Source organism: Bidens hawaiensis, unplaced genomic scaffold (genome assembly GCF_021521415.1).
Source record: "Bidens hawaiensis isolate Kalapana, Puna unplaced genomic scaffold, B.hawaiensis_p1.1 tig00013821_1, whole genome shotgun sequence".
NCBI lineage: Eukaryota > Viridiplantae > Streptophyta > Magnoliopsida > Asterales > Asteraceae > Bidens > Bidens hawaiensis.
This window is the reverse complement of record NW_027492182.1, coordinates 376,360-399,285: the sequence shown is the minus strand read 5'-3', so window position 1 is coordinate 399,285 and position 22,926 is coordinate 376,360. Positions and strand designations below refer to the sequence as shown.

The following is a 22,926-nucleotide window of genomic DNA, read 5'->3' as shown; positions in this document are numbered from 1 at the left end:
TTTGTTCATGAAAGAGGTGCCTCTGCTGCAGGTTGAGTGGAATCTCTGTCTCTGCGGATACGGGGGCTGCAAAAGCAAAAGTATTCCATCGATGTAGCGGTCATGAATCCCACTCATCAAAGATTTGAGTGTCATGTTATTTTTTGAAAGTTGCACAAATAGTCCTTGCATTGTTTAATGTTTAAGAAAAAGTACTAGTCAACTTAGGGTTGACAACTTGACATGGGAATTCGGATTAGGTATGGCAAAAATCGGTATAGTACCGATTGGTACCGGTATCAAGGTTTTGAGTTTTCGGAATCGGTACGGTACCGGTATTTTCCAAATTTTACCTTAAATACCGGTACTGAACCGAACATTTCGGTACCGTTACCAAAAATTTGCGATTTTCGGGATCTGAATTTTCGGTACCGGTACTGGTCGGTACCAGTACGGTACCGAGCTCATCCCTAATTGGGATTACTTAGCCTTTAGGTAGGGCCGGCATTTTATGTCTTAAAAGGTTAGAAATGGTGCGCTTAACACGTGTATCAAACATGAATATGATTTGTTTAACAATTTTATATGTCATGATTATATGATGTTTTAAGTTTTATGTACCAATAAGAGAGTTTAACCTACTAATTCAATTATTTAATTTATAAAAAAAATCACATACCACATTTTTTTATTAGCATGTCTTATCGTGTCTTAAATGTGTACTCAATTGTCAGCTCTACTTCTATGAAACTTAAATAAATGGTAATGGAGTAGCTAAAAAGTGAAAAATAACTCGTCATGTTATTGTTACGTAAACATGAGGGCTATTATTAACTTCATATATATATATGTGTGTGTGTGTGTGTGTGTGTGTGTGTCTAATGATTTAACTAAAAACACAAATATTATTTCTCTTTTTTTACAAAAATATGAATGATGATTTTGATATTGGTTTGTTTTGATTGTGGTTCTGCAACCTTAAGCCTTGTTGCATGTTAAAACATTAACGGCCTAAGGGGTTAACACCCCCCCCCCCTACTAACGCCCCATCTTGTTAAGGTTGTAATGGCTTGGCGCCCATAACACTTGGAGATTTTTTTTTGTAGCCTCTTAGTGGTCATTAAGAGGCTACCTCTTGATGGTTCATAGTCTCTTAATGGTTAAGAGGTGGCCTTAAATTTTAATGGTAAAGAGATAACCTTAAGATTTTGACTTATGGTTACCTCTTAACCATTAAGAGCCATTAAGAGGTAGTCTCTTAATAACTATTAAGAGGCTACCAAACAACCCCTTGGTCTAACTGTAAAAACTCGGCTTTTCCACGTACAATTTTATATCTATTACCTGACCCGTTTTAGATTCGGGAAATTTATCACTGAAAAATAATTGCGTTTATCGAGAAATTATTATACAATTTATATTTGTTTATTGTATTTATTTAATATATATTTAACTTTGGAAAATATACATTTTTAACCCAAATATAAACTTTAATCCTCCATTGTTTCCACCTTCAATCTCCAAGGACTAATTTGCAAATTTTGCATATTACGTTTATAATCCTTTTGTCCCTGATCCGATAACCCGTGACCCATACCTGTATACCCACATCGTCACCCGTTTGGTTAGCTTGAGCCACACTTTTCGATCTAAACTAGGAATTTGATCATGTTTGTGATATTTCTTACCATTATCGGCCTAACCGACCTTTTTAATTAAGAAACAAGATCTAATTTGATGCGTATTGATATATTTGATAAACCGACTTGACCTAAATCGATTATATAACGTACGATTAATCATAATACAATTGCTCGTGTCTGCATCTCTTATATAACCCAGCGATCTAAATCCCTAAACTTAATTGCATTGAGATTGGTCGTAACCCCTCTGTTCGAACCTTGTTCTATCCACCGCGACGGGTTAGTCGTCCTCCTTAGTTCCATCATCATTCAAGGTAATTGAAATATACATATTGATCGTCTATCATCAATAATCATAAGCCCTAAATCAATTTAAACAAACGTTAAACAGATTGAGCGATTGCAGGATTAGAGTTCTTATTGCAAAATTGGGTTTTAGTTAGTATTATATAAATAATATTGTTAACATTCCATCACCAACTGACACACCAGCGTGAGTGGCGTCGTCACGATTTGCAATTTTATGGTGTTAATTTCTATAGAAAGTTGATTTGTGTCAAGATCGCTTCATATGGAGGCCGACGAGTCCGTCTAACAGTGAAGCAACGGTAATTGTTCTTTATTAGAGGCAATTTACAATTATAACCCTATAGTTAGGAGCTCTTTAGTTCTCTCCCTAATAAGGAGTTCTCTCTTGATCCTCTCCCTATATATATATATCAAACAAATGCATACATGTAATTGTGAGTGACTTAATCAAATATACGTGTTACATGCTTACTTGTGTTAATATTCATTCATTCGTATATTGTGTTAATATTCATTCATTCGTATATTCGGAGGGTGGGTTCCATCATACTCCCATGTATTGGGTTCTCATGCTATTGACCAACGCTTGATTCGCTTGGCAACGGTCTACATACTTGTTTATGATTTGATTATATTTACCGCACTTATCACGTTATGCTTATTTATACTGTTGTGTCAAAGCTGGTGATATTCTCACTCAACTTTATGTTGACAAACTCTGTTTTCTACGCATATGCAGGTTGCTTGAAGTTGAAGTGTGGACATTTAGAAAGACCTTATGTTTTAATGAAGACAGACATGGATTTAAACTTATCATACTTATTTACTTGAATAGTTTTGTTGTATTTGGATATTGTGTGTATATTTGAAATAAAATAATTAATTAGATATTGTCACTTTTATATTATGCTAGTATCTTCGAGCTGTGAGCAATCGGATCATACCCCGACATTTCCGCCTTAGGTTGGGGTGTGACACTAATGATCATAATAGGGAAGCATCAAGCACGTAGTATGTATGCGCAAATGGGTAATGTGATTAGTAATTGAAGCTTAGCACCATACCTTGCTCTGATTTCAAGTGCCTAAAGCAAGTACTAAAAAATGATTCTTTATATATAGAAAGAAAATAAAAAAAAGTCGACCATAATTGTGATAAAACTAAATGAAACAAAGTTATCGTGACAATAAACGTATACGTAAAAAAGTTAAATGAATCAAAGAGACTACCATAGCATTCTTCGCAGCAAAGCGTTGAGCAATTATTCATAAATGATGCTCTTTAATATATCGTTCAAAAGTTTGATAATCGATTGCTTGATTTGATGTTCGGGACCAAAATTTGCGCCCCTTGATTAAACAGAAACCCAACAAAATATTAATCGAACACTTAGGCTTGCCAACAACTTTCCTTATTGGTAAGCTCCCTTTAGTAGATTGAACAAATCCATTATGGTTCTTTTCCTCCCTTGAACGATTGTTGTTGATGTATGATACCAATTGTTGGTAATCAAAGACGAATTGAAGGAACACGAGCTAATCAATAAACTAAGAATTTGACGATTACAGTGACTTATAAATGTCGATGATTATTAGTTGGTTTACATCCTAACCCTATTTTTACGTATCAAGTGTAAGGTCCCGTCCCTGGTAACCCTACTTTGGTGTTGGATTTACTCATAAACACAGTTCTAAAATTAGAGTTAATTAAAAACTTTTCGTGGAATACTTAATATTAAACATTCTTACATAACATAAGTACCCGTCTTAACAAAATACATTAAGTCTTAAACAATAACATACACGACACGTGAATCTTCCGACTTCGATGCCAATCTCCATCCATTTGCCAAGTGTCCCACCTCAAGCAACATGCCTCATCCTACTCACCTGCGTGCATACTAAAAGTCAGCTACGCTGAGTGAGTTCTAGTTAATCAATTAACATACATTACATTCATACCATACTCATACGTGTCCGGATATACGTATTCATACCTTATTTACTATCACTTCTTTCATACGTACTTTACATACATGCATACGTTATTACATACTTTCTTTCATAAAACCCTATGGTATACCATAAGCTATTCTATCTTAAATATCACAGATATTATAAGGGTCTGGTCCCTAACATCACAGATATTATAAGGGTTTGGTCCCTATCATCTCATATATTATGAGGGTATGGTCCTTAACATCTCATATATTATAAGGGACTGGTCCCTTCTATATCGAATAACCATACCTTTATCATACGTGCATACTTTACATATATTCTAGTTATAAATATATATACATACTCGTTCATACAATCATTATGTAATAATACATTCAATACACAATCATACACGTATCATACACTTACCAATCAAGTAAGTGTATTATCTACCACAAAGGAGTATGCACACAGCCCTGAAAACATAACAGATAAAGAGGCTAGAACTCACCTGGAGTCGGTTTCTCTCGCCGTTAATGGTAATGCCCTTCCTTAATTGTGCACGGCTAACTGTATAATACATTACGCGTGTCGATTATCCATTACTACTACTTCCTACATCTAAGTTAATGAAACCCTCAACTAACGGGGGTCCGAGGGCAGCGCCCCTGGTAGCGTGGTTTAGGGGCGGCAGCCCCTAGCAGGGTCCAAGGGGCAAAGCCCCTGGCTGGGGTTAGGTCAGCTCGGAAAAATTTTATTTTCATTAACAGTCCTTTAACAAAAATGCATCAGAAAATGAATTTCATGAAATTTCGCATGGAAAAATTTCGCTTCGCATGCAATTTCTTTTCGCTTGACTTTTTCGCTTCGCATGACTTTTTCGCTTCGCATGACTTTTCGCTTCGCATGGTTGTGCGATGCGAAATATTGATTTCGCTTCGCATTGCTGTGCAATGCGAAATCAACTTATGCGAAAATACCTCATTTTTCTTCATTTTTTTGCCATTTTAAGCCAAATTACTCCGTGACTCTTCTTTATGACCCGATTTTACCTTTTTTATGGGTTTTGGGTTGCACCAACTTTGTATACCCGCGTTTTAAGAGGTCCGAACATCAGCTTTTTTTGTCCTATATCAACCCGTGAGGTTATAACTCACCAAGTTTATGTTTTTCTTACATCTTACAACCCGAACTATCGTTCTATCAGTTTGCATGTCAAATTCGACCGTAAAACTTAACCTTTTTAACCAAAACTCACCTTTTTCTTCGGGTTCGGTTCGGGACTAAACACTACGTAGATCTGGACGTGTTCTTGTTGTTTGAAGACACTTGAACACCAAGATCTTCCTTTCTTTAGCTTGGATTCGGATTCAGGTCTTGAGAGAAAATGTGTGTTCTAGTGTGTGTGTGAAAGGAAGGAAATGGTGAAAGGGTGGAGGGATTGGGTTTATATAGGGGGGTTATGGGCCCCACAACCCACTCACAATTCCAATTCCAAATATTATCCAAACACTTAACACACAACTAATTTAACGACACACAGTTAATAACAAAACTTTCTGTTATTTATTATTTAACAAAAGTTGGATGCTACATCAAGTGCTAACTATCTAACTACTTAACGGTGGTTAACGATAACGGCCATAACTACCTATAACCGCCTAAAACCGTTAACAAGTGTTACATATTAAGCGTGTTTACAGTGTAATATTTGGCCCATAAACATAGTTTACACTAATGATAATTATACCCTTCTACTTGATAATTATACAGATCATATTCATTTGATTGGTTGTTCCAAACAAAAATTATTTCCATGGTAGCGAACTTAAAAGTTTGTCATTGTTAAGAGTGGATAACTATTACATATTAAAGGAACAATATGTTTAACAAATGTATATTATTATTACTATTTACTAACAATTTGGGTTTTAGGTTCTTAGCATCCAACATTCTTGAGTTCTCTAGATTTCAACTTTCAACCCCTCTTTTTTCTCTCGAAAGAATATGGTAGTATCCAACAAGGAGTCAAGGTCAAGATGCGAATTAGAGAAGTGAAAGTCAAAAGACGAATTTAGTGGAAAATACTTATTGTGACCTTTAGTATAAATAAAGTCAGATGCTTGTTTATTGGAGAAAAATGGTATATGTTATCTAATTTATCTGTTTGTATAGTTATTTGGAGAGCAGTCACTCCCGAATAGGGCTTATTATCGTATTCTATTGAATTGAAGTCATCTAAATTTTGGTTTCTTTCAAATTACTAAATACGACGCTCACATTTTCTTTCTCGTTTTGATGACCAAATCAGCAATACACACGTGTGTGTTCTGAGTTTATGTTGTATCAAAAACAAATCTAGAGGAGTGACTCATGGACTCGTATGAGGTTTGCGCCATGGGTTATACTGTTCTATCGCTTGCAATCTGAACCGTACATCTAGTGTCGGGTTTATAGAATCAATCCATTTGCTAAGAAGCTAAAAGATGGATGATATGTTGTTTTATATCCGAAACTAAATAAAAATTAAAAAAACAAGAATAAATAAAACAAAAAAGAAGCATATGAGGGTGGTGGACTGGCATGGTGGTTATTCACGGGTATGGGATAAAGTGATAGAAGAAGGGTGGTTCAAGTTCCACACCATTACTCATATATTTGTTGCCTTTTGTCATGCTCACATGTGACCACTTTTACCACTTCGTTTTTAATTTCACATTGAAAAAATGAAATATATATAAATGTGTGTGTATATAATATATATATATATATATATATATATATATAGAGAGAGAGAGAGAGAGAGAGAGAGAAAGAGATTTATAAATATATTCTTTTATATGAAGTCATTTTTCATTCAAAGTGTATGAATGTTGCCAGGGATGTGAAACGTGTATCTTAGGTGAATGCATAATTATGCAACATATGTATATAATTACACAACAATCTAGTAATTATGAATAATTGTACAAATATACCATATAAGTATGTGACATATCTTAATGGTTATCAGCCTCTTTAATAGAGTGATCATATAAAAAGTGTGCATGTATTAATAGTATAATCAAGTTAAAGATAATATGATTCTTGATTTTGTGGTATGATTTAAAGAAAAATGAATTAGTAGATAAAAGTTAATTGTGTTAAAAAAATTGACAGGCTATATATAATACTCTTGACGACACAAATTTTTCCTTTTTACTCGGCTTCTTTTAACCTTTTTGTCATTCATGATCTTGTCTCCGCTACAATCTCAACCGCTAAAAAAGTGTGATCAATGAACAATGATCACATCGCATAAAAAAAATAGTTCTTATGCGGTGAATCCATATTAACACTTGTATCTTTTGCTTAAACTTTCAATTTAATGGTTCCGTTTTCTAGTTAATGTTTATTTTAGATTTTTTTTTTTCATTTTAATTCAGAATTTCATTGCATAAATATTTGCACTTTGTCCTTTCTCTGAACTTGTAGCCTATAAATCCCCCCTGAAACAAACACAACACTATCAACTAAACCAGAGGCAGAGAGCAGAAATGGCTATGAAAGCTAGTGTTGTGATGATTTACATTGGCATGATGATGCTTCTTCTAAGTATTCCAAACAACCATGTAAGGAACATTCTTGACAGGTAATATTAACCATTACAAAGATTTTATTATTTACTTTTTATCTCATGGTAAATACTTGTATACTCGTTTATGTTTCTATAAAAATGATCGAGAGTCTTAATTCCTCAACCTAGTTTCGAAGAAAATTATAAAATCAAAGGAAAATACGGGAAGGAAAACGGTTAATCCATATTTGATATTTTAAATGGTTGAGTTTTAGGATGACGTGCGAATTATGCATATGAGATGGTTAGTTTTTTAAGCACCCAAAGGTCATGCGTTCGAGTCTCCAGAAGTAAAAGAAATTTGTGTTTGAAAAATATTTTTTTTTTTCTAAATTAACTGGTTTACCATCAAAGTATTACTAAGGTTTTATTATAACCACCCATAAATTGAAAAGCTTAAAAGACATGCAAGTATCAAATTTGATTCGTTTAGACCGAATTTAGCATATAAAACTTGTCAATAGTTTACAAAATCACAAAGGCTACTAATTAAATTTATAGTTTTTCTAGTTTCTAAAGACTAAAATATAACTGTATGGGATATGAAAACATATATATTATAATTCATTTACAATAATGTAAATGGGTTTTACCCGGTTGTTGGGCTTTTCGCTTACGGGGTTTTCAAGTTGAACCCAAAAGCTTCAATAACTGGGGACGATTAAATTTCTGTTACTTGTAGACTCGGAAAAAACGTTATTACCTAAATTAATCTAATTATGTATATTTTATAATTCATAGGGTAAAAAGCGCACCCAATATGTTTGTTTAATAAAAAAACTAGGATAATAACCCGTGTTACACACGGTGGAAAACATTTCAACAAACAATATAAAATATAAATTACGTATTCAGTCAACACAAATATTTGACATAAGTTTTTTACCCTCAGATGTTACAAAAGATGTTAAACTATGTCTATAACATAAAAAAGAAAATACTTTACAAATAAACAATGCAATGAATAAGAAATAATATAACATAAATGAACCATTAGACCTGAAAAAAAATAAAAACCACATATTAGTAAAAAATTTTGTAATATTAATCGAAAACTAAGTTTACAAACACATACCAGCTTTAAATTGTATCACATTAAGTTTCCGAAAATCTCTTTGTAAACAGCTTTATTTAATTTTTTTTAAATGTTCCTAATTGTTCTAATGAACGTTTTTTTTTCTTTTAGAATGTTTTTTATAAATAATTTTTAGAGATATCTATATTTTTATAGCATTTCTCATGTCATTTCTTAATAAATAAATAAATAAAACTTAAAGAACATTCGGTTTGATCACCATTCACTGGCTCTTCTTATTTCCTTAAGAGTAAATTAAATCATCAACAAGGTGGTTATTAATTGGAATAAATAGACTTAATTATGAAGTTAATTGCATTAATTTGAATAAATAAATTTAAATAAAACATAAACTTAAAAAGAAAGACATACATTTGACAAGGTGGTTATTAATTGAAATAAATAGACTTAATCATGGAGTTAATTGTATTAATTTGAATGAATAGATTTAATTGTAGAATTAAATTGGAATGCTGATTTTAATTTAGTGGATTAAAAATAATGGTGAATATATGGAAATTATTGATATGAAAATGTGATAACATGGAATCCTATATAGATAGGCTAGAATAAGGACATGTGAAGAGAATTATTTGTTTTAATATATTAGTAAGATTTTGCTCAAACTGAAAATGTAAAATTGAGTTAACAAATAACTGTATATATCATCATTTTACAATTATATTAAAAAAAAACTATATTTTAAAATATTGAACTTTAGCAATGTAACCGAAATATTGAAAGTTACGTTACAACAGAAAATATGAAGCAACAGAAAACCATGAATGCAGGATGATCACATGTCAACTATGTTTGTTTGTTTATTTTATTTTATTTTTTTCTTTCAAAATGGCACATGTAAAGTTGTAAACTGCTCACTGCATACATTTATTGCCACCGCAAAAACATCCAACAAGTGTTCGGAGGACTAACAATTGACTATTGTTTGTGTTCTGTATTTTCAAAACAAATTAGATGGCTAAATTAATATGTAATTTATCAACAAAATTATAAACTACAAGGATTTTTACCCCGTTAATCGTGTGTTGTGACAGCAGCGTTAAATTGCACAAATAACAAACGTCAACGTTGAACTACACTTGCGAGCATTAAATTATGAAAAAGTTAGCGCTCTTGATAGTTTATTAAATAAAACAAAAACCTTCATGTAATTAAACCCATGCTGTGCGAGAAAAGTGTGTAAGAAAAGTCCATAAACAAATTAAAGAATTTAAATAATAAAGGAAATTAGAACAAAGAATATATATTTTTTTTAACGGTGTATGCTATGCTTTACCATGTTTATTGTAAGCATATTTTAAAAATGAGATTTCATTGTTACAAAAGTCCTAATTTTAGGATTTTATTTTTCAGGCAAAATTGATTGGGTACTCTCCCACACCTCAGCCACAACCACCGAGCAACTTTTCCATGGTACGTGTTGGTGCCTCAGTTTCTCATATTATATGAAGGGCCAAAAGTGAAAACGATAACATCTTTTACCTTTTTTCAAACAATGCGAGATCAAATTGTTGTATAAAATCTTATTTTCGGAATAAAAAAAACTAATTTATAAATTACACTTAAATGATTCTCAGTATTTTACTTTTAGCTAAGTTTTTTAAACTTTATTTATTTAATTATGTAAAAAAAGATAAAAGATAGGTTAATTGTTGAATCTAATGAGTTCAAAACAATTGCAGTATGGGGCGACTCCAGGCAGCCTTAAACCGCAAGGTAAGCACATCATATTATCAAATATTTGACCTAAAATTGATTTGATAGACCATAATCTGTCGTGCCAATTCAAATAATTAATATATTGTTTATGATATAATGGTTGTATGTTATATTACTTATGTTATATTTCAGAGTGTGCACCAAGATGCACAAATAGGTGCTCGAAAACCGCCTTCAAGAAGCCGTGCATGTTTTTTTGCCAGAAGTGTTGTGCCACTTGCTTGTGCGTGCCTCCTGGGACATACGGGAACAAGCAATATTGCCCGTGTTACAACACATGGAAGACCAAGAGAGGAGGCCCCAAATGCCCTTGATTCATCTTTTTCTTTCTTGCCTAAAACTCTACTTTGATCACTTACTTACATCTACCTCCACCATAATGTAACATAAATGCACCCAAAGTTAGGCTTTGCCTCAAACTTTCATCTAATTTACGAACTTTGTTGCTTTATATTGAAGATGTTTGCCTATACGTTATGACATGATTTAAAGACATACGGCTTTTGTGAAAACAAAACTATGGAATTTTGAGTTTAAAATGACACAAACGTTTGTAGTTGTTGCGCTACATCCTTGGAAACTTTTTTAAAGAACATTTATTAGGAGCATATAATTTAAGCAAATCAACACCCTTCCTAGCAAGAAATTAGTTTAGTATGTGTTAAACTAGTTAATATTTCATTCTACATTTCAAAATAGACTGCAATTCTTGTTAATTTTTTAATAAATGACTCAGTCCTTATAAAAATGCCCGTTCTACGGCCCTACGTGTATTTAGCATATATTCGCTGCTTTTTCATCAAATTCACAAGCTGTGATTCAGCTTCTGTGTTTTAGATTATTTAGAAATGTGACATTTTATTTTATTTTTACTAAACCAAGATGTACTTTCAATTGTGACACCATTTTATTTATCTTCTGGTGGATCTTTGTATCATTGTATATTTGTATGCATAAGTATACTCAGTATTGTGTGATGTCATATCATTTTAATATTGTGACATCATCAAGATGAAGGGATGCCTTTTATTTTACATAATGGAATAATGATTGTACTAATTAACAAAGTGCTATTGAAGATTGTCTTTATGAACACTTTTCCAAAAAGTTAACATAATGATAATGCATATCAACCGAAAGCTTGCGGATTGTTACTGTTAGAAGGAAGCTTACTGATTTCTTTCCATTCTCTATTCGGGATCTCTTGGAGCAACATAAAAGCTTATAGATTGTCACGGTTAAATAGAAGGCTGTGCATGTGGTGATTCTTACAACATTTTTTTAATAGCATTTGAATCCACCACCAATACGTAAGTGAGTTTTTCTTAGACGGGATGCCAACCGTCCATACTGATTTTAACGCTTCAGGCCTTACTCACCCAAGAACACCACCTTGAGTCAGGTTTCAAACCTGAGACGTCAAGGTTTCTTATAACATGTTGGTGTATTTTGAGAGATTATAATGAAGCAATCTTCAATAACAAAAGGTCCTCCATCAACCGGTTGTCTTAAGAGATTAAAATTACAAGTTTCATTTAGGTAAAATATAAGGCAACATCGGTATCCTTAGAATGGGAAGAGTTGGAGATTTTAAGTTCTAATTCCTTTGGTAATGTGTGGAGTAACTTTTTTGGTTTTTTGTCTAGCTTCTTGTTAAATTATAATGGAAAAATAATACTCAGTATAAAGTGTGATTCAGATTCTTTAGGGCATGTTTGGAATTGAGTTTGAAAAATGTTTATTGGCTCATTTGCTTTTTTAAAAAAACCATTTTGAAAAGTCAGAATTTGGGGCTTTTGGAAAAATGCTTTTTAACCATTTGAAAAATCTAAAATAAGAAAGTTTTTTGTGATTGCTAAACACATTTTAATTTTTTGGTTTTTTGAAAATACCAATAAGCCGATAAGCATTTTTCAAACTCAATTCCAAACTTGCTCTTAGATTATTTAGAAATGTGACATTTTATTTTATTTTTTTACTAAACCAAAATGTATTTTTAATTGTGACACCATTTTATTTATCTTCTGGTGGATCTTTGTACCATTGTATATTTGTATGCATAAGCATACTCAGTATTGTGTGATATCATATCATTTTAATATTGTAACATCGATGTGTTTTGTTTATATAATGGAATAATAATACTCGGGAAAACATATCAAGGTTGTTGACATAATACGTAACGCATTGTTTTACAATGTTTTTAAAAACCGTTTTTTTACTCGTACAGATTGAGCTAAAAAATGATACAACCAGTTGAACTGGGTTTAGGGCCGTCATAATGGGAACCGATTTAGACATGATAAGTCCTGTTTAGCAAAAAAGTGCGCTATACAATTTTATACATTTTTAAAAATAATTGAAATTAAGACGCTCGAGTACATTGTTTCTCTTTCTTGGTACATAAAACACATAACTGTCATGCTAAAACCACTAAAGTCAATTGTTAAAAGAGTCGTTTTCATTTTTGATACTTGTGTTAATCGCGTCGTCTCTAACATGTTAACACGTTAAGACATGAACTGACAGCCCTAACTGGGTTGTACCGGGAGTTTCAACCGGGTTCAATAGTTTAACCTGTAATTTCACGTAAATGCAACTTCAACTCAAAAAATATCTTAAAAATGCATGATTCCGTAATAAATAGTAATCCAAAAATTAATCCATTATAAAAAAAATCCGGAAGCACTCAATTTGCAAACAAAGTTACTAGGAAGTTTTTTACTTGATTTATTTCTTTTCTCGTAAGCCTCAATAGCAGGTCTTTCAGTCGCAGGTTACTAGGAAGGCATGGACGGGAACCGTTTTCATTTATAATCGTTAGGGTAAAAGATTTTTTATTTTTAAAACTGTAAAAAAAAACTCATGGGCTAAAACCAGTGTTTTAGAAAAATTCACTGGTTGGAAGGTCTAGTAAACCGTCCTAAAATACCGGGCCTTTAAAGTATGTACAAAATCCGGTTATACTAATTCAACCGGCTGATTCAAACCGAGTTTTAAAACATTGCGCATAAACTTAATTTAAAATACTACACTCGTTAAATCAGCTCTCACTATAATATGAGGTACATTACAATTACCTAAAGCAGTAACTATAGAACTTCCCTAATAACCATGATTCTCTGTTTATCATACTAACTAACAATTATCATTGGACCAACACTATACATCACCGATTGTTAACCTAACATCTTTGTGTGTATATGTGTTGGGATGCTTGTTTACTTTTAATGATATTAGCCTATTCGGCCTTCCAAAGAAAATAAAGTGAAATAGCGGTTCTAGGCTTTACATAAAAGATGTTTTGCGTCCTGTCGGGCTAGGTAAATAATCAAAAAAGGGTTCAAGTCAAACCAAATAATAAAACACATTTTTTTGCTTGAAATGAGTTGTTTGGAAAAGGAAAAAAAGAGGTATAAAAATGAATTCACCCGTTAGGTTTGCTCTATGAGGCTAGCGGCAGTGGATGGCAATGGTGCATGCAGTGGAGGTCGTGTTGGCGGTAGATGACCACGATATCGATGGTGAAGTTCATGTAGGTGAAGATGGCAGAGGCATCGTTGGTGGTAACCAAGACGGTGACATAGTCAACAACAATGGTGGTTGTATCAGTAGTAAATGCCATAAGCGAAAATTATGGTAGGCACCAATCCAGTTACGTGATCCGTTAGTTGGAAATAACTAGACCAATCAACAAGAAGTCATTACTACTAATATAATCGATCATCAACATTAACCATAATGAAAGTGGCCATCGGTAGCAATCGACTCCTCCTCGACCCAATGCCTCAACGACAGTCCTCGAACTTACAACTTTTAAACAATAAAAAGTGTAAGAGAACTCAATAACTTTTTAAATAAACGATAAACTAATCTAATGTCTTTGTTTGTCAACGCTATCATACAATCTTAGCGGATCTTGCTCTTACCTTTTAATAAGTTAATAATATTTATACCGTTATTTAGATACGACTAGACCGGCAACACAATTATTTATATTTTTTCCTATCCCATCGTAATTTGTTTTAGATATTTTCTAACCAAACACACCGAATTCATAAGGAAAGTATATGTAATATACGACAAATACAAGGCCTAAAAAGAAAACCCTGACATGTGTACAAGTTCCATTCAAAACCTCACTCTTTTCATTCACAAGCTCAAACACACACTCACACATTTCAAATTGCTGCTAATGGAGGTCCAATAACGATGATTTCTAGGGTTTTTGTGTCAACAGTAGCTTCATAAGCTACACTGCTACCATCTCCGTGAACGATCAACGTTTGCCGTTACAGTTTCCGTTGCATTTCGTGGTAGGTAGAGCCAAAAACGAAATCACACTTGAAATCGCTAGTGATCTTCATGAAATCGTGATCGCATTTTGTTTCTAGCTCTTTGAATCGTATCGTTTGTGTTTTGCGAAGTTAGGGTTTTTGAAAACCCTAATTTGACTGTACTTTTTAGGGTTTTTGCGTTTGTAGCTTCGGTTTGTTGCTTAATCGCGTAATATGGCGAGGAAGAAGAGAATGTCCAAACGAGAAGGTATATTTACTCTCATTTTGAGTTTTTTATTTTATTTATTTATTTATTTTTTGGCTATAGTGCTTATGTGTATGGATGCTTTTGTGTTTTGATATTTATAGCTGAAGTCGATGAGACGATAGAGCTTGAAGATATTGAAGACGAAGATCTCGGTGTGTAATCTCTGCATGATTTTGCATATTTTGTTATTGCTTTTTTAGGGTTTACTTGTTGGCTCTGTGCATCAGTATGACTGTTATGTGACCTTTTGTTCTTGTTTTTTATTTTTTATTAAAATTATCTTTTATATGCTTGTCTAATGAAGAAAATAAAATGTTTTATTTTTTATATTTTTAATTAAAATTATCTTTTATATGCATTGTCTAATTATCTTTTATGTCTTATGTCTGCCATATAATGTTCTAATATCATTTCTCTTTTGTTATATACTTCAGTTTGAGGTTTTTATATGAGTGAGTTGTTTTGCTTTGACTAGATGAGTTTGAGGATGACGGATTCATAGTGAATGATGATGAAGACGAAGATGACGTGACAGTCATCGGTAGTGGGAGCCAAAGGAAGAAAAAGAAGAGGTAGATTTATTTTGTGTATATTGTTGATTATTACTGTGTTACCGTCTCTCTAACTTTTGTTTGCCAATGTTACAGATCACAGAAGAATTTTGTTGTTGATGATGAGGATTATGAGCTTATTGAAGAAAACACTGGCATTCGTCGCTCAAAACATGTGAGTCTGTTGCTCTACTTCATAAGTCACGTAATATTTCAACACTTGATATTTGTTTCTTTTATCAGGACTGATGTTTGTTTTTGAATTCAATAGGAAAGTAAGTTTAATCGGCTGAAGAAAGCAAGAACTAATGCTGGTGAAGGATCCTCAGGGTATCTTGACGATTTGTTTGGAGCGGATGATGGTAGACTTTACATACCATAACTTTTCATTTGATTGCAGTTAAATGGATAATTTGGATCATAATTTCTAATATCCTGCAATTTGTAGATTCAATTCTAGATGGAAGTGATGAAGATGACATGACTGGCTTTATTGTAGAGGATGATGTAGCAGATGAACATGGTGGTCCATCGAGGTAATGGTTTTTCTGCTGAATAATGTTGTAAAACTCCCGAGTAGGCGGCCGAGTACTCCCCGATTACTCTCCGCCTAGATCGAGTACTCCCCGCCTCGGCCGAGTACTCCTTAGGTATTTTCCGATTAATCCCCGACTACTCCTGAGTACTCGCAACTCCCCAGTCGACCGCCTAACGACTTTTACAACCTTGGCTGAATAATAATGTAAAAGTGCTTTTTTAATTGTTTCACTGTTGATGCTTTTGCGTATAATGCTGAAGGCCTCTTGATCGGAAGAAAAAGTCAACGCAGTCAGCAGGAGCTTCTTCTAATGACCTATTTGGTGATCTTGATGAGTTTTCAAAAGTTAACAAATATGATGAAACCAGTGAGTCAAAGGAAGCGAAAGTTGAAGATGAGTTTGAACCAATTATGAATTCAGAGAAGTACATGACCAAGAAAGATGATCAAATTAAGAAGACAGACGTTCCTGAAAGAATGCAGGTTTTTGCTCTAGTAACATACTTTTGCAAAGTTTCTAGCGTACACATTTGATTTTGTTGATAATTATTTTAAGTTATTATTGCATGTAGATATCTGAGGAAATCACTGGACCTCATTCGACATTTGTTATGAGCATAGACAGAGAGAGTAACTGGATTATTAATCAACTTAAATTGGCCAAAGGAGGTAGTAGTACAACTGAAGAAGGAAATGAAAAGGAGTTATCTACACTTAAGGAAGACATTAAAAGGTTCTTGAAGCTTGTTCATGTGGATAATTTCGATGTAAGTGTTACTCTTTAACTCAAATGGAAAACTGGAAACTCCTTTAAATTGGTCAAACATGTTGAAAATTAAACGACTAGCTAAAAGGAAACTGGTGGAATGGTTTGAATAAAAATTTATATTCAATGAGCTAGATAATCATTGAATTAATACAATTTCTGTAATCGTATTTGACATAAAGTATATATTATATTTGGACAAAATGTCTTTTGGTTTGACCCTACCAACTCGTACAAAATTATTGGTTTTGACCCATTACTTGTTTACTCATCCTACCTTTTTTGACATATGGCTTCTACGTTTTTTTAAGTAGATGTGTGAAGTTTGTATTTTTTCCCACTTGTATCAGGTGCCATTTATTGCTACGTATAGAAAGGAGGAGTGCCAAAGCTTGTTTAAGGATCAAGAGTCTGATTTGGAGAATCAATATTCTTCTGATGAAAAACCAACACTGAGGTGGCACAAGGTATAAACTAAACTAAGTGAATTTTTGTTGGTAATATGTAAACGAATGCACAAAAAAGGTTAAAACGAGGTGGGGTATTTATGCAGGCACTTTGGAATATCTTGGATTTAGACAGAAAGTGGTTACTCTTTCAAAAAAGGAAAAGTGCTCTACAACTGTACTACAATAAGCGGTTTGATGAAGACAGAGACATATATGATGAAACTCGCCTTCATTTGGATCAGAAATTTTTTGAGTCAATTATCAAGTTCTTAAATATGGCTGAAACAGAACGGGAAATCGATGACGTGGATGCCAAATTTAACCTTCATTTTCCACCTGGTGAAGTTGTACTCAATGAAGGGGAATTCAAGAGGCCTAAGAGAAGATCACAGTATAACATTTGCAGTGAAGCTGGCCTTCGGGAGGTTGCTATAAAGTTTGGTTATAGCTCTGAGGAATTTGGATTACTGATTTCTCTTGAACAAATGGTTAGTGATAAATTTTTATGCATTTACTATACGAATAACTGAATATAGATATTGATTCTAGTTTAATAAATTTATGCAGAGAGATGAACCACAGAATGCTGTTGAAACCCCTGAAGATGTGGCATCAAGGTTTACATGTCCAACGTTTGATAACCCGCAAGCTGTGCTTGCAGGTGCTAGGCACATGGTATGGTAGATTATTATTTGTTTATTATCCATGTTCTGTTATCACTTGGTTTTGAATCTTACGAATGCATTTTGATTTCTTAATTTAGGCTGCACTTGAGATTAGCAATGAGCCGTTGGTGAAAAAACATGTTCGTGACTTCTTTGTGGAAAATGCAACAGTATCAACAAGTCCCACTGCTGAAGGGAAGCTAGTTATAGACACCCATCATCAGTTTGCAGGAATCAAATGGTTAAAGGACAAACCACTAACAAAGTTTGATGATGCACAGTGGCTTCTAATCCAGAAAGCCGAGCTTGATAATCTCATCCAAGTTTCTCTAAAGCTTTCTACAACTTCCCATGATAAGTTAATTAGTGATGCTAATGACTATTACCTCAGTACTGGCACTAGTGAATCTGTTTTATTATGGAATGAACAACGAAAGCAGATTATAAAAGATGCATTTGATGGTTTCCTTCTACCTTCTATGGAGAAAGAAGCAAGATCCTTGTTAACAAGCAGAGCAAAAAGTTGGCTACAAATGGAATATGGAAGATTGCTAAGGGATAAAGTGTCGGTTGCACCTTATCAGAAGAAGGGATTTGATTCACCTAGGGTTATGGCATGCTGTTGGGGCCCGGGTAGGCCTGCAACAACTTTTGTGATGCTGGATGCTTTTGGTGAAGTTGTTGATGTGTTGACTGCTGGCTCTTTGAGTATACGTGGTCAAAGTGTTAACGATCAGCAACGCAAGAAGAATGATCAGTTACGAATTTTGAAATTCATGTCAGATCACAAACCCAATGTTGTTATTTTGGGAGCTGTGAGTGTGCCTTGTAGCCGGCTGAAGGAAGATATTTATGAGGTTAGTGCATTTTTCTTAGATTGTGTTTGGATTAATGTTTTTATAATGATTACGTGATACTGAATAATCTGAATTAGATAATAAGTTAACCTTTTGGATCATTTAAGAAAATAAGAAGTTAATAGATGAGATGATTGAAAAGAAGTTATTATAACTTCTTGTAAAACAGGGTTACATATTTTCTCAACTAGGCAATACATAACCTTGTTTTATAATCTAGTTACTTCTTTTTATGTAATTCTGTGTTTTTTTGTTTTTCTAATCATTTGTGATGAGAAAGATATGCAACACCTTTCATTTATATCATTTTCTTATCATTATCGCAGATAGTTTGCAAGATGGATGACGTGGATGGCCTAAGTGTTGTATACGGGGATGAGTCTCTTCCTCGCTTGTATGAAAATTCAGAAATATCATCTGAGCAGCTTCATTCTCGAACTGGTAAGTATTATTCATCAGATGTTTCAAATATGATTACAAAATTATATATTTGAATGCTAATGCTGTCTTCTACAAAATTATATTATTTCAGGCATTGTTAAGCGTGCTGTTGCTCTTGGACGATATCTTCAAAATCCATTAGCAATGGCTGCAACTCTTTGTGGGCCTGGGAAGGAGGTATTATCATGGAAACTTAGTCCTTTACAGAGCTTTCTTACATCTAATGAGAAGTTTGACGTAGTTGAACAAGTAATGGTAGATATCACTAACCAAGTGGGCCTAGATGTAAATTTGGCTATAAGTCATGAATGGTTATTTGCGCCTCTACAATTCATTTCTGGGCTGGGACCCACAAAAGCTGCTTCTTTACAACGATCTTTAGTGAGATCCGGTTCTATATACTCGAGAAAGGACTTGTTGAACCATAATCTTGGTAGGACAGTGTTCATAAACGTTGTCGGTTTCTTACGTGTTCGGCGAAGTGGAAATGCTGTCAGCAGTAGCCAGTTGATTGATTTGTTAGATGATACTAGGATCCACCCGGAATCATATTGTATGGCACAAGAGTTAGCTAAAGAAATATATCGTGCTGATGTAAAAGATGATGTCATCATTGATGATGATGATGATGATGACATAATTGATATAGCTGTGGTTCACTTGAGAGAGAATCCTAGCTTGTTAAAGAGTCTGGAGGTTGACACGTATGTTAACTCTAAGAAATTGGAGAATAAAAAAGACACAATAAATCTTATAAAGATGGAATTGTTGCACGGTTTTCAAGACTGTCGAAGAGAATATGTGGAACCGAGTCAAGAAGAAGAGTTTTGCATGATTTCTGGTGAGACGAATAGTTCACTTTCAGAAGGGAGGATTGTGCAGGTTACGGTTCGCCGGGTGCTACCTCAGAGGGCAATCTGTAGTCTTGCATCAGGGTTGAGCGGGATGCTATACAAGGAAGATTTTAGTGATGATTGTAATGACGATGATGATTTGACTGATAAGTTAAAGGAAGGTCAAACTTTGACTTGTAAAATTAAATCAGTTGTGAAAGATAGGTACCAGGTTTCTCTTAGCTGTAAGGAAAGTCATATGAAGAGTAATTGGTCTTCTGAGGTTGATAAACCGGTGGATCCTTATTATAAAGAAGTTCGGGAAATTTTAGGGTCTGGAAATGACAAGCCTAATAAAGTGAAAGAGATAGCAAAGAAACTTTTTAAGCCAAGAATGATTGTTCATCCTCACTTCAAGAATGTTACAATTGATGATGCAATAGATGTGAGTTTAATCCATTTTCTTAATCTGTTATCAATATAATATTTTTAAATTACTTTGTCATTAATTTACCTATTTTCACAGTTACTTTCTGGGAAAGAATCTGGTGCGAGTATCCTCCGTCCTAGTTCTCGTGGACCCTCATACTTAACTTTGACACTCAAAGTTTACAATGGGGTATATGCTCACAAGGACATTCTAGAAGGTGAAAAAGACCAGAAGGATATTTCAAGCTTGCTTCGTCTTGGGAAAACATTAAAAATCGGGGATGACGTATTTGCTGATCTTGATGCGGTCAGTTTCTAACCATAATTTGATTCTCATATGTAATGTTTATGCAATCTGTATTTAATATTTTTCTTTTACAATTTTATATGCGCAGGTGATTACTGGATATGTAGATCCATTGGTGGCTAATCTGAAGAAAATGTTGGATTACAGAATGTTTAAGCGTGGGACAAAAGCTGAAGTTGATGAGAGTTTAAGGAAGGAAAAAACTGAACACCCAATGAGAATTGTGTATTCTTTTGGTGTGTCCCATGAACACCCAGGAGCGTTTATCTTAACATACATAAGGACTTCAAATGCACATCATGAGTATATTGGGTTGTATCCAAAAGGGTTCAGATTCAGGAAACAGATGTTTCAGGAAATTGATAGATTAGTTGCTTATTTCCAAAAACACATCGATGATCCCCGTGAACCGGTCCGTCCTGTATCAACTGGTGGTTGGGGTGGCTCTGACGATCAAGACGGTGGTGGGCGAGGACGGGGAAGAGGTCGTGGGCGGGGAAGAGGAAGAGGGCGTGGACGGGGAAGAGGAGATGACTCTGGAAATGATAACCAGGATTCGGGTTATGGAGGTGGCAGTAGTAGTTGGGGTGGCGGTGCAAGTGGGGGTGACAGTGGCGGTGGCGGTGGTGGTGGTTGGAGTGGGGGAGGCGGTGGTGCAAGTGGAGGTGACGATGGCGGCGGTGGTGGTTGGAGCGCGGGTGCAAGTGGCGGAGGTGGTAGTAGTTGGAGCGCGGGTGCAAGTGGCGGAGGTGGTAGTAGTTGGGGTAAGAAAACCAACGATGATGCTTCTGGTTCAGGTGACACGAAGATGGATGTGGATAGTGGTGGATGGGGTGCAAAGAAGAGTACTGAAGCAGGGGACAGTGGTGGATGGGGTGCAAAGAAGAGTACTGAAGCAGGGGACAGTGGTGGATGGTCTGGCGGGTGGCGGTGGCGGTGGCGGAAGTTGGGGACAGAAGAGTAGTGCTTCTGGTTTAGGGGATGCCAACATGGATTCAGATAGTAGTGGTTGGGGGAGTAAGAAGAGTAATGAAGCAGGTGGGGGTGGTGGTGGAGGCGGTTGGGGGAAAAAGAGTAATGATAATGATTCTGGTTCTGGTGATATGAAGGGGGATACTGATGGCAGTGGTTGGGGCACAAAGAAGAGTACTGAAGCAGGTGGGGGTGGTGGATGGTCTGGTGGTGGCGGAGGTGGTTGGGGGAAAAAGAGTAACGATAATGATTCTGGTTCTGGGGATGGCGGAGGTGGTTGGGGAAAGAAGAGTAACGATAATGGTTCTGGGGATGGTGGAGGTGGTTGGGGAAAGAAGAGTAACGATGATGATTCTGGGGATGGCGGTGGCTGGGGCGCAAAGAAGAGTATTGAAGCAGGTGGGGGTGGTGGTGGAGGTGGTTGGGGAAAAAAGAGTAACAATAATAATTCTGGTTCAGGTGATACGAAGGGGGATGCAGATGGCGGTGGGTGGGGTGCAAAGAAGAGTACTGAAGCAGGAGGAAGTGGTGGATGGTCTGGTGGTGGTGGAGGTAGTTGGGGGAAGAGCAGTGGTGGTTTTGGTTCAGGTGATGCCAACATGGATGCAGATAATGGTGGGTGGGGTAGTAAGAAGAGTACTGAGGCAGGCGGGAGTGGTGGTTGGGGTGGTTCTGACAATCAAGACGGTGGTCGTGGGCGAGGTAGAGGAAGGGGTCGCGGAAGAGGTCGAGGTCGAGGAGGTGATTCTGACAACGATAATCAGGGTTCGGGTTACGGAGGCGGTGGAAGCTGGGGTGGTGGCAGGGACGGTGGCGGCGGTTGGAGCAGTGGTGGGGGTGGCCGTGGTGGTAGGGGTGGCCGCGGCGGTAGGGTTGATTCTGATAACGATAATCAAGGTTCGGGTTATGGAGACGGTGGAAGCTGGGGTGGTGGTGGCCGTGGTGGTAGGGGTGATTCTGATAACAGTAATCAGAGTTCGGGTTACGGAGGTGGCGGCAGCTGGGGTGGTGGTGGCGGAAGCGGTGGTGACGGCGGTGGCGGTGGTGGCCGCGGCGGTAGGGGTGGTCGTGGCAGCGGTGACGATGGTGGCAGCTGGGGTGGCGGTGGCGGAAGTGGCGGTTGGAGCAGTGGTGGGGGTGGTCGTGGTGGCGGTGGAGGTAGCTGGAGCAGTGGTGGTGGTGGCGGCGGTGGAGGTAGCTGGAGTGGTGGTGGGGGTGGAGGCGGTGATGCGAACAATGATGCAGGTAGTGGGAGTGGGTGGGGCGGCAAA

General features: G+C 35.7%; 1 protein-coding gene and 1 long non-coding RNA gene across 2 annotated transcripts; both read left to right on the top strand.

Moving 5' to 3' along the window:
- Positions 1-10,246: 10,246 nt before the first annotated feature.
- LOC143545101 (uncharacterized) lies at positions 10,247-10,732 on the top strand. The gene is made up of 2 exons (XR_013137367.1): positions 10,247-10,299; positions 10,435-10,732. It is a non-coding gene; the product is annotated as an uncharacterized LOC143545101 (long non-coding RNA).
- Positions 10,733-14,396: 3,664 nt separating this feature from the next.
- Positions 14,397-21,647, top strand: LOC143545087 (transcription elongation factor SPT6-like). Its single transcript, XM_077037033.1, has 17 exons — positions 14,397-14,622; positions 14,734-14,847; positions 14,949-14,999; positions 15,323-15,419; positions 15,495-15,573; positions 15,670-15,760; positions 15,847-15,934; positions 16,197-16,419; positions 16,509-16,703; positions 17,053-17,169; positions 17,256-17,639; positions 17,719-17,826; positions 17,915-18,673; positions 19,000-19,114; positions 19,206-20,392; positions 20,474-20,683; positions 20,772-21,647. The coding sequence occupies exons 2-17, from the start codon at positions 14,814-14,816 to the stop codon at positions 21,645-21,647; spliced, it is 4,614 nt and encodes a 1,537-aa protein (XP_076893148.1). The 5' UTR covers positions 14,397-14,622; positions 14,734-14,813.
- Positions 21,648-22,926: the final 1,279 nt, after the last annotated feature.

What these genes read in the sequence shown, in the direction of transcription:
- LOC143545087 (XM_077037033.1), top strand. Translation starts at nt 14,814, where the DNA reads ATGGCGAGGAAGAAGAGAATGTCCAAACGAGAAG. An exon ending in GCATTCGTCGCTCAAAACAT is followed by an intron (nt 15,574 to 15,669) that starts GTGAGTCTGTTG and finishes TGAATTCAATAG; the next exon opens with GAAAGTAAGTTTAATCGGCT. An exon ending in TTTGTTTGGAGCGGATGATG is followed by an intron (nt 15,761 to 15,846) that starts GTAGACTTTACA and finishes TGCAATTTGTAG; the next exon opens with ATTCAATTCTAGATGGAAGT.